The following is a 13,161-nucleotide window of genomic DNA, read 5'->3' on the forward strand; positions in this document are numbered from 1 at the left end:
TTCAGCAAATGATTTTTTAAATGGCTTTCTAAACCGGTAAAAGAGAAAAACTCTAAATTACAGAGGGGGACCATACATTTCAATTTTAGATTACAACCATTGGAAATTGTATGATATGAGCGTAAATGCAGTAACGCGCTATTTAACGAGTTTAATACTTTTTTACAAATTGTGACAGGGAAAACTGAACTTCCCATGGTCGTTATCGACCACTTTATTGACGCCACGATAAATGAGGGTTTTCCCTTACCGTTCGATTTTTGACAAGTAGTTCAGACTTGTCACCGGGCGTGTAAATCGAAAGTCCCCACTGCTGTCCCCAAAAACGAAGCGGGGTTGACAATAGGAAAGTTCGAGAACTCGGAGTCAAGGGTTATAAAAGATCCGACAAAAGAAACATCGAGGCTTTTTGAGCCAGGCCCTGGAACAAGTAACGCTTTTTGAGCCAGCTCTTGGAACAAGTAACACCTTTTGAGCCAGGCTTTTGAGCCAGTGACGCTTTGAGACAGTGAGGCTTTTGGCAAAACAGTGAGTCAGTGTAGTGCTGTGTAGTAAATTCTGTCATCAAGATCTGGGATCATCAAGAAAGAAGTCAATGGACGATCCGGGATTGTGAACCCTTTACTTGGAGTCAGATAGTTAATTGAAGACAAGAGAGAGACCAACCAGCCGCTGATTTTGCCAGTTTCCACCAGGACATCACTCAATGTTTGGAGAGTTGTAAAAGTTAAGTCAAGTATTATTATTACAATTAATTCAGGCCAAGCTTGAATTTGAAAATTGAGAGGCCGAATTAACTGTAATAAAATTTGTCAATTAATGATCTCTATTGTCTCAGATGTCACTTTTAATTTAGTAGATTCTTTTCTAAGTAAATTATTCATAAACGTCAATTAATTAGTTTGTTACAAGCCTTTTAGTTATGGGAAATTATTTAGTTAAAATTATTTGATTAAGTTGAAATAGTAGAAGCATTTGTGTAATTTAGATAGTCAAGGTCACTTTGGAATGTATGTAAGTTGAATATTTAATGAGGCTTGTTAAATTTGTAGAATTTGAAATTTGAAATGTTGTAAAATTAATTCTAGGCCGTTGGTCGGAATTTAATTAATTTAGTAAATCTAGTAAATTAGTTTATTGAAAATAGTTAATAAATTTAATTGAATAATTTTGATTGATAAATTTTGTAATATATTAAATTAGTGAATTTGGTAATTGGTATTAAAGAAATGTTAAGCGTAAAATTCAAGGAATTTAGATAATTAGTAACTCGGAGAAATTTGAGTAATTAGAGAAAGTGTGTATTGAGTTAGCGTCCGGTGGACGATTTTGTATGGAATTTAGTGAGTATTTAGAAACGTTGTATAGACGCCCGAGTCGGGGGTACAACGGATTAAGTTAGGAAACCGCTGCGTCGACGCCCGAGTCGGGGGGCGCAGTCGGGAATAGGTTTTAATCGGTATTCCGTCAGGTTGGCGAGGTAATTAATTGGTATTTTATGGTATTCCGTCAGGTTGACGAGGGAAAATTTAGGTTTTAAGGTATTCCGTCGGAGTGACGAGGTTTGAATAAATTGGCAAGGGCCAACGTAGGTGAGAGGTTCTCACAATTAAGTTAGTTATAAGAAAATTGTTAAGTTTGTAAATTGATTGAATAAATCACTTTAATTGTTATAAATAATTTTTTTCTCAGTTTTATTTACAGCCTTTCTCGGACTTCTCACGACCCTGTCTTTTCCCTCTCATGCTTCCCCGGTTTCTGGGACACCGTGTCTAAAATCCCAGTGGCGCCCTTTCTAAAGAAGAAAGGGGTAGCTAACTGGACCAGGGCTAACCCCCGGTTACAAAATATAACACCGAAAAATCATTTTTATCAATAAGTATGAAGTATTAAATTATAGTCTTGAAAGCCAAATTTTTTACAATAACATTACTTTTGAGACATTTGAGTTAGCCAGGTCCAAACTATTTTCATTCTTATATTGAATTTCATAGATCTGTCTAATTTATAAAAATAATCCTGGATAAAATTAAAGAAGCCTGTTAAAGTCTTTTCAAATACAATATTCAACACAAAATAACTCTTGAAAAGAGCATCAAAGGCTTCTGCGGATGTTACATTATCCAAAAATAATAATTTACCATCAACAGCAATAAAATAAGAGTTGATTTATCAACACCAACGGCAGCAAGACATGGATGAGTCGTTTTTATATTAAAGTCTTGTCGAATGGTACCAGTCTGAAAAGTAAAAATGTAGTTGTAATACCACAACTACATTTCTAGGATCCACCTTTACAAGCATAAAATGTGAGTGTATTCCATACATGCTTGTAAATTAAATATATATATATAATAATAATAATAATAATAATAATAATAATAATTATAATAATAATAATAATAATAATATGGTTATTATATTATAATATATATATAATATAAATATAATATAAATAAAAATAATTTATTTCATGCCGTAAGATGGACGGCGGAGTTCCCAGGAGTTCCCAGGCGGAGTTCCTAGTTTCTAACCACATGCCACCTATTAGAAACTAAGAACACTCTTTACAGGGTGAGCATTTTTTAAATATGTGATCATTTCAGTTACATCTTCAATGATGATATCTTCTAATACGATAGCCTGATTTTCTTGATCCAGAATTACAATATTTTCTTGTTCTTGAACCTGCTTATCTTTGTTAACTTTCTCCGATTCTTTACCTTTCTTCTGCGATTGATTCAAAGTTTTCAACCTCCACTCTATACAACCAGACCGCGTCTTACTATCATAATATACTTCCTATAAATTTTATGTTATTACAATACGAATTATAAACAGTGAAATTATGAAATATTTATTAAATCACTCACATAACCATAGGTCGATGTTAAATCTTTTAACTTTGGAAAAGTTTTTATTATTTGTTCAGCATAATGTTTTTTTTTCTGAAGAAGAAGGATGGTAGCCAAATTCTTCAGTTAAACAATTAACGACGATATTGACCAATTTTCGTCTACCTATCACATCAAGTCCACTTAAATGTTTGTATTCTTCAATGATATCATTACCCCCAGGTCGTAACAAAATTCTATTTAATAGATCCTAAAGAGAAACAATAAAATCAATTTAATTAAGTTCATAGTATAATATCATTGTTTGATTTCATATATACAATATAAAACTTACTGTTCTTTCTAAAACTCCAGAGTAATTATTAATTGCTTCTAATCGTTCATCATCATCATCATCATAATTATTGTTATTATTATTATCATCAATATTTACATTTTCTGTAGCAATCAACGATTCATGATAGTTTGATGCATGATTAATATTAATGATTTGGCTTCTATTGGTTGAGGTTAGGGCAGGACCTAAGTATAAAAATATCATTTAAAATAAACATTTTCAACTTCATTAATTGAGAATTATATAATCAACCGAATCTTAATCAGAATAAAAAATAAAAAAATAGTAAATAAAAGAACAACCTTGAAGAGCAATAACAGGAGAAGTAATAGGTAAAACAATTAATGTTTCGGGATGATAGAAAGGATAAATCACTTCACTTATTATGACTTTATCTTCATCAGCGATTTCAAAATCACCAGTAATTTTGAACACTTTTTTAACTGTCAAAATATAAAATATTTGAGATGATTAAGCTAGGAAAGATGTTTATAAACAAAATATGAGATCGAAACAAAGATATGTCCAGTTGATAAATAGAAATCTTCCCTATCATCTTTCGATCGACTAATACATTTTCACTTTAATTTAAATTTGCATTTTTTAAAATAAAAACAATTAATATTAATAACCATTAAAACGCAATTAGTGTTAATTACCATTAAAATTGCAATGAATTATGGTTTTACCATTTTTTTTATTAACTATTTGAAATATTGAATATAAAAAAGATCTTCTACAGTTTGTATGTTATAAAAAAAAAAAAAAAAACTGAATACTTACTTGTTTTAATTTCAGCGTAAAGTGTTGTTTCACCATCAGGGTCCACTTTAACCCATCGCTTTTCATAAAAAAAAAATACACGTTTTAATTCAAAAGCTTGAATTTTTGCGAGTTTGGACGGCGAAACGCCGGTGCCTGTCAGATTAGCCATCTTAGTATTCAAACTTAGCATTCAGTTGAGTTTGAATAAATATATATATTCTATATTTCGGACATTACCCGCTAGATGGCAATTAAGGATATTTCAACTTTACATTTTATTGTTCAGACATTTGACAATTTTTAATTATAATTAATTTATAAAAAAAAATAAATAAAAAAATTATAATAATAATTAAAATGAAATATTATTAAAAATAATAAATTAAATTTATATTAATTAAATATAAAAAGGGCTTATAAAAATATTTTCTTTACAAAAATTTATTTATTTCTAAATTCATTTATTTTGGGAGTGAATGCGGAGTGAATTTTATTATTAATAAAAATTAACTCCTCGGAGTAAATATCACTCCCGCTGGGAGTGAATCAATTAAAAATCATTCACTCCGCGTTTACTCCGCGTTCACTCCGCAAATTTTTTACAGTGTTTGGCTGCCGAATAGTCTTTTTTTACTATATTGTAACTTTTTTTTTAAATTGTATATACAACGAATTCTGAAGCTATAAGTCAACAATATTAATCTTTTTGTGCAATAGAATATACAATATTTTTTGTTATTCCATCTTTAGCTCACACAAACAAACTGGATGGTTTGCCCATTAGAGAGCATGTCACGTATAATTGTCCTCGTGAAAAACATGACGTGCTCAAATCTAAGCCACACACAGACATTGTTTGGTCTTGAGACTTATTAATAGTGATTGCAAATGCCAATCTAATGGGGAACTAAATGCGTTTTAATTGAATTGACACATCCGTGAGTATAATAGGAATTCGTCGAAGTAATATACCTTCACCCCGGCATTTGCCATTTAAAATAATGGTTTCGATGACGTTCACTAATTTTTTAACGGCTAATCGCTTGCCATTGCACAGCCGTAGTGGGTTCAAATTACGAAGCAAAATAATCGGAGCTCCAAATATGAGTCCTAAATTATACGGTGGTATGCCTGGTAAATTCAATGAGTTTAAAAACTCTGTTGGAAAATGTGCAGTTTCAATGGCATCGTAAACTGCATCAATGGATCTATATGTCACCAAGTTACCTGGCAATAACTGTTGTATCTTGAGATTCAATTCCTTGACGTCCACATTTTTTGCTGCTAAAATCGCCTTCTCCGTCAGCTACTTATGATAGATGTATTGTGCGTGTACATCGGGAAATATTAGATTAATGAGGGCATCTTGGAAGGTTCTGGGTTCGAGTCCCAGTCCAAGTTATTTGAATTTTTTATCGCATATTCTATAGGCTCTTATTCATCAGAAGGTCCTTTCCAATTTCTTTCACAATTCCTTCCTCCCAATTATCCTATGACGTAAATGTTGGAACGCATCACGTAATAGTTACCATAACTCCTGTTCTTTCCTGCTTCACGGAATTATTTAATTTTAAGTTTAAAAATGTGGATTATAAATGTATTAAATATTATAAATGTTGGATCATAACAAAGACACAGGAATACTGTACCTTCAATATTTATGATAAGTTTGATTAAAGTAATTATATATTTGAAAATTTTATTTTTTTTTCCTAAATAACTTTTAAACAAATTTATAATTTTGTTTTAATGTTTAATTTTAAAATGTAATTGAAAAATTGCACTCGACGAAACTTGCTATTATGCTCCTCCCAAGCGGAGTTGGCAAAACGAAACCCTATTGATCAGCTATTGACCGGGGTTAGAAAATATAAAATTCTATTAAAAAATAGGGGTTGATTGTAGAAGAGTGAAAATTGAGAGTAATATGAATTTTTTTTATTCTAAGTCATGACAAAATAAAAATAAAATACTTGCCAGAAAAATTAAAGTTCATAATAAACAAATAAAAAATAGGGGTTGATCGGAGAGGGGTGAAAAATTCAGAGTAATATGAAATTTTTTATTCTAAGTCATGAAAAAATGAAAAAAAATATTCTTGCAAAAAAAATGAAATTTTTCAATTAACAAATAAAAAATAAGGGTTGATCGTAGAGGGGTGAAAATTTAGGATTGTATGTATTTTTGTATGCTGTATCATAAAAAAATAAAAACTAAAAATTTTGTCTAAAAAATAAAAATAAAAATTTAGGGGTGGATTACCCTTAACATTTAGGGGGATGAAAAATAGATGTTGGCCAATTCTCAGACCTATTCAATATGCTCACAAAATTTCATGAGAATTGGTCAAGCCGTTTCGGAGGAGTATGGCAACGAAAACTGTGACACGAGAATTTTATATATTAGATTTTTATTCGAATTATTTTAGTAGCTACTTATGTTACATAAAATTGTATGGCATTTAAATTTTCGTCATTTACATTTCTTGTAATACAAATTGTAACCGGGGGGTTTAGCCCAGGTCCAGTTAGCTACCCCTTTCCTCTTTAGAAAGGGCGCCACTGGGATTTTAGATACGGTGTCCCAGAAACCGGGGAAGCATGAGAGGGAAAAGACAGGGTCGTGAGAAGTCCGAGAAAGGCTGTAAATAAAACTGAGAAAAAATTATTTATAACAATTAAAGTGATTTATTCAACCAACTCTACAAACTTAACAATTTCCTTAATACTAACTTAATTGTGAGAACCTCTCACCTACGTTGGCACTTGCCAATTATTCCTACAACTTAACTAATTTATTCAACCTCGTCACTCCGACGAAATACCTTAAAATCTAATTTTTCCCTTCGTCAACCTGACGGCATATCAAAATTCTCAATTTTCACGTCAACCTGACGGATTCTCTATTAAACCTAATTCCACGTCAACCTGACGGATTCTCAATTAAACCTAATTCCACGTCAACCTGACGGATTCCTTATTCTATCATTTTTCCTTACTTATCTATTACATCGTCCACCGGACGCTAACTCAATCTCTCTAACTTTTATTACTTCTAAATTTTCCGAATTTTAATTCCAAATAACAATCAAATTTTTCCTACAATTCTTAATACGAAATTTTCAAATTCACAAAATTTATCACTTGTCGATTTTCCTACTTTATTCATTTCAATACAATCCTAATCACAGAATCTACAGAATTACTTTTCTAAATTTCTCAACCAAAATTCTTCAACGAAATTTCACCAAATTTCACTAAATATCTTCGGACAATTTTTTCTTTAATAATTTCCTAATTCCCAAATTTCCTCAACTCAATAATTAAAATTGCTTCATTAAATTTAGCCAAACGGCAATAGTGAAGCTGGGATATCGAGATTACAGGAATCTGTTTTACCGGCAAATGGTTCGTACCCATGTTAAGGGATCTACATGGCCGACAGGGGGTTTATGACCATGCTAAGTACCATTTATCGACATGGGTGACCTGTTTTACCGACAGTTTGAGGATATGGTCGAGGTTTTGCAGGTGGCGCTGGTAGTGAATTCCGCCGCCATCTTACTGTCCGCCATTTTTAAAATTTATCCGCCATTTTGAATTGTGAATCCGTCATTTGAATCCGCCATTTTGAATCCATCATCTGGTGGCTGCTATCAGCCATTTGAATCCGCCATCTGGTGGCTGCTATCCGCCATTTCGAATCAGATTTCCGCCATCTGGTGGCTGCTATCTGAAATCCGCCATTCTGAATCCGCCATTTTGAATTTGCTATCTGAAATCCGCCATCCGGTGACCGCTATCCGCCATTTTGAATTTTGAATTCACCATTTTGTTAAAAAATGCACCTGTGATCTAACCATCAACTATAGTTGCTTAGATCACAGGTGCATTTTATTGTTCATAATCTGAAAAGGTTTATATATTGAAACTGCATGTATGACGAGTACATGTGAGAAGATACACCATCTGGTGAGGTTTTTGTCAACCTTAGGTTTAAGCCTGTTCAAGGTCATACGCAGTTTTCTTTGTTCTCCTGCGTAGTAGATGACGTCATCAGATAGGTTTGAACCTGTTCAAGGTCGCGTAACTGCGTAGTTTTCTTTGTTCTATTTCTAACTGCGTACTAGATGACGTCATCAGACAGGTTTAGACTTGTTTTGTGAAAGGGGTGGGGGAAATTTCCACGAACCAGATGACTCATTCTGTTCTAGAATTTTCTAACTGCGCAGTAGATGACTCATTCTGTTCTAGAATTTTCTTACTGCGCAGTAGATGACGTCATCAAACCGGTTTCGAGGTAGAGGAGTGGGGGTAACTGCGCAGTATTTTCTGCCTATATAAGCAGCTCGCTGAGAGCGTACTTCATAAAAAACGAAGTACACGTCGAGAGTGAACTTCACAAAAACGAAGTACACGTCTCCAGTGAAGTACCAGTTGTCGACAGACAGTAGTGAAGTATTGGTGATATACATCTTCTGCCTATCAGTATTACTAATTGTAAGTATTCATTTACTGTCTAATTAAAATATGAATTGAATGAAGAATCATTTAATTAATTAAAAAATTTTTACAGCTATCAATCATGGATCTTACCAAGATAAATGAGGTTAATTGTCTTACTGGGATTCTTCCTGTTAAAAAAATGATTCATTTGGAGTTTAATCGAGAATATAAGATTAATGGTATCAAAGCTATTACAACTCAGTATGGGACTAGGATTGTTGCCAATCTAAACGATGAATTTAACATTTATCTACCATTTAGTTCTATTCAACATTTAAAAGATCATCTTTAAAAGATCAAACTTCCTGAAGAGTTTGAATGAATTAATAGATTCAAACTATCTGTTTCTACGTTTCCATGGTGGAAAATATAATAAATTTGAATTTATTAATTCTAGTCTTGATGTAAAAATGACCAGTGGAATTATTTAATCAATAAAATATTGTATTTTAATATAAAATAATTCATTGTTTTTATTTATAATCCCTCACATTTTTAATTTAAGATTAAAATTTCATAAGTTCTACTAAAACTTAATTTTTTAAGTTACTCATCTTTATGATAGTTTGAATTTCACGCGCCTTGTACCAGAGTCATCTGATATTAGTATATTTTTAGCGCGGGAATGTGAGTGGCTCAAACAACCTTCTCCACCACGATATTTTACCACGCCACCTTTAGGAGAGTAGTGAAAGGTGTTTTCCAATAGTAATAGTATGCTACCGCTGTTGGACTATATCCCCCACCCTCAACCATTTACCTATGCCCGGCGCGTCTTAATATTTAAGTTACCTCTTATTATTCAGGAATTTATTATTATTTCTTATACCTAAGCCATAATATTGTTAGAATTATAATAATAATCTGATTTATGATAAAAATTTTAATTATTCGATTTTATATCTTTGTTAATTTTGAAAGTCAATATTTTTCAAATATTTATAAAGAAATATATATTATTATCTCAATTAATTGATGAAGGAACACAACGTATAATTTTTCTTAAAAAAAAATGATTATTATTATTATAATTAGATTTATGATGAATAATTTTTAAAATTAATTTTATATCTTTATTTATTGATTTTGAAACTCAATATTTATAAAGAAATATACATTATCTTAATTAATTAAGGAACATAAAACATAAAAATTATTTAATCATCATCTTGATCATTCTCGAAAAATCCTTCATCTTCTTCTTCTAATACATTGTTGGTATTAACCTGCTGAATCGCTACAACAATTGCTTGTCTTTGTTGGTAGAAATTTATCATTCTTCTAAATAAACCACTTATCCAATCGCCAATTGTCACATAATCATCATTGTTTATCTGGATATCTGCTTGCTTCATAAAAGTCCATGTCAAGCATTGATTGCTGATAATAATGTTTGTTGTTACTTCATCGATTATAATTTCTGAACCATCAATCTCGTAATCATCATCATGCAACAATTTTTGAGATATGTCTCGGAAAATTAAATTAATTATTTGGCTAGATGTTCTTACTCTGACCCATTCACTTGGAATTAAGATGCTGTAACAAAGCTCAGGACCCATCGAAGGATACACTGTAATAAATCAAGATGAATTTTAATGAATAGATAAAAAGTGTATAATTGTAACATATAAAAACTCACCTGGTAGATGCAGCCCATTTTGCACCACATACTTATCATAAATTTCAGGGTACATTTCAATCAAAAGATCACCTGAAAATATGTACCGATTTGGTGATGGTTCAAGATCTCCAGGTACCTTAAACCACCAGGATAACTCTTTATGACTTATATCTAGAACTGTTGCAAGGTTGTTGATAGTTATGATGGAATCATGAAATTTTTCACCTCCCAGAATTAACGCACCAAGTTCTACCACTATTAAGTCCCATAAGGTATTCGGATCAATTGTATACCATTCTACAGGGAATATAATTTCATATGATAAGATATTACCCATCTACAAAAAATTATTACTCTATTCAATAATTTTCCAGCTTTTTATACAATATTTCTTAGATTAAATAAACTCTATTATATGTTAAATTACCTTTTTACTGTTGTTGTTGCTGTTGTTGATTTCAAGTTTTGAAATATTTCTAAAAATGATAGATTAATTAACTTATTCATGAATATTATCATAGTTATTAGTATTATCATTATTATTATAACCGTTATTATTAATAAATATATCTAATAATCATAGGAATTATATTTAAAACTAGCACTTATACATTGAAATTATTTTTTTATTTTTATTAAAAAATAAATATTATTATTATTATTAATTTGATGATTAATTTTCGTATAATTTTCAAATATTCTACATGTGAAAATTTTTGTAATAATTTATCCAATAAAAAAATTCTTAAAATTTCCAGATGTCGGCTAACTTAATTATTAATTATTGATGATTATATTATGAATGAAATAATCAAACATATGGAATAAATTTTAAACAATAATGATGTTAAATAATTGTTATTTTAATTGAACACAAGCATTGATATTTTTTTATTGAAAATTAAATTATTGTTATTAATTTGATAATTATTAGTGATTAACTTTATGACATGATTAAATAATAATGAATATAAAATATTGATAACATATAGATTGCAATTATTAATTGACGAAATTATACAATAAATAGTGAAAAAATAACTTACGTTATGAATGTTGTTAACGTTTTTACAAAACTGACACTTTACAAGTTTTAGCTTGTCTATCTTCACATAATTTTCATCTACGCATTATTTTCCTTCTTCCTATTATAAAAAAGTTCCATAACATCGACCAATAGAAACTCTTAGGCCCAAAACGTATCATGCTGATTGGTTCTTTTATTAAACATACACTATACACAACCGGCAAGTTGGTATTTTGATGTATATGAACAATTGACAATAAACATTGTCATGTAGAAATTATTGGATATATATGATAATCATTTTTCAGTATACCTAAATGCAAAATTTGTTCAAAATTGATTTATTTTTTCAATAACATATCAACCTATCAAAATTCTGCTACCGGTTAACGTTTGGCGCGCAGAAGCAGCCAGTTTGAATAATAAAAATTTTTCTCGTAACTGTTAGAATAACTCAATTTCGTATTCGAAAATATTTTTTATTATTAATATTATAAATAAAATAAAAAGTTATTGTAATTTTATCAAATTAATTTAATGATAGTCGGTAAAGTTTTCATATACACTATAGTTGATGTTTAATCGATGACAAGACTCATACACTCACGCCATCTCTAGTGTCAAATAAGCATCAACTGTGGTGTATTTTGATTGCACTTGGAAAAGTTGTTTTGGAATACAGCAACATCCGCGCTTCTTCAGAGATGAATATTACTAATTATTTCTCTCAAGAACTATAGTTTCGATTCTAAAAAACGTTTTTATGAAGTAAAATTACTTGGTAAGATATAATGTCAAATCAGCGTCATCTCGTGGAGTAAAAATCAATTCAGCTTAAAATTATTTGAAAATATATATTTATTTGAAAATTAAAACTACTTGATCAGGGAAAATAAAAAGATTAAATTCATATTTTAATAAATTTACTGATTATTAAGAAACCAATCTTTTAAATTTTTTACATTTTCTAGTGCACATGAATCAGTTAAATAATAATGATATTTACAGAAATTATTATTACATATTTTCATGCTTTTCAATGATGGATATTTAAAATCATCAAGATCAATTACAATTTTGTTACATTCAACGTGATTTTGAATCCATAACTTTTTCTCGATACCTTTGACATAAATAATTTTTTTATTACAAGTTAAATAATTGAGAACTTCTTTGAGCTTGTAATATGAAGTTGTTCCAGCATTCCAACCGATTCCATGATAATTTCGGATCAGCCAGGTATTCAGACGTTGATAGTTGACTGGTAACACCTTCCAGTGATATGGCGGTTGAAATAGTGTGCATGATAACTCTTCAATATTATCAATATCATGTTGAATTGTTATTGAGGCCAACTCCTTAACAATGAAGCGATTATCAGCTCCTCTGAATCCTTGAATGTCTACAATGATCTCCATTCTTACTGCTCTCGATAACGAGAAGTGACTGAATGATGACTCTTAAAGTCAACTCAACCTTTTATAACCCGATCTCTGGATTTACCCCCACCACTCGATAATCTTATTGGTCAATTATTTCTTCTTGGTTAATTGATAATTTGATTGGTTATTCAAAGTACACAGTAGATTTTTCAACTATGTAGTATATGACACTATCCAACAGTTCTGAACCTGTTCAAGGTCTCGTAGCTGTGCAGTTTTTCTTTGTTCTATTTCTGTTGCGTAGTAGATGACGTCATCTCATTTTTACAGGTTATGTTTATGCTTTCCCGCCATTTAACTCATTTTACAGGTTATGTTTATCTTATATATTTTTATACTTATTATAGTAAGGTTTATAGTTAAAAACGCAAAATTACAAAAAAGTTTTTTCTTTATTTGCTATTTTTAATTACATTAAGTTTATTGATTATTTTTAATTACAATAAGTTTATTAATCAGTACAGGTTCAATAATTTTATTTAATTCTTGTATTCGTCGGCGAAATCGTTCTCCGTCTCTTGCTGCTTGTTCCCATGGACCTTTCCTCGCTTGTCTGGATGCAAAGTCCCACACATACATGTAATGTATGGTGGGCTTGGGGTCAAA

At 30.6% G+C, this 13,161-nt stretch overlaps 1 protein-coding gene and 1 long non-coding RNA gene across 2 annotated transcripts; one reads left to right on the forward strand and one right to left on the reverse strand.

Annotated features, from left to right (window-relative positions):
• Positions 1-1,734: 1,734 nt before the first annotated feature.
• Positions 1,735-4,359, forward strand: LOC141535822 (uncharacterized). Its single transcript, XR_012480651.1, has 3 exons — positions 1,735-2,309; positions 2,484-2,574; positions 3,991-4,359. It is a non-coding gene; the product is annotated as an uncharacterized LOC141535822 (long non-coding RNA).
• A 5,260-nt stretch (positions 4,360-9,619) lies between these two features.
• Positions 9,620-10,423, reverse strand: LOC141535882 (uncharacterized). Its single transcript, XM_074256046.1, has 2 exons — positions 10,105-10,423; positions 9,620-10,035 (listed from the first exon to the last, which is right to left on the reverse strand). Exons 1-2 carry the CDS (start codon positions 10,421-10,423, stop codon positions 9,620-9,622), a joined length of 735 nt encoding a protein of 244 aa, XP_074112147.1.
• Between the last annotated feature and the right edge of the window lie 2,738 nt (positions 10,424-13,161).

The sequence above is a fragment of the Cotesia typhae genome, unplaced genomic scaffold (assembly GCF_013202065.1).
Source record: "Cotesia typhae breed Kobodo isofemale line unplaced genomic scaffold, CoteBio_Ctyphae scaffold_152, whole genome shotgun sequence".
Lineage (NCBI taxonomy): Eukaryota > Metazoa > Arthropoda > Insecta > Hymenoptera > Braconidae > Cotesia > Cotesia typhae.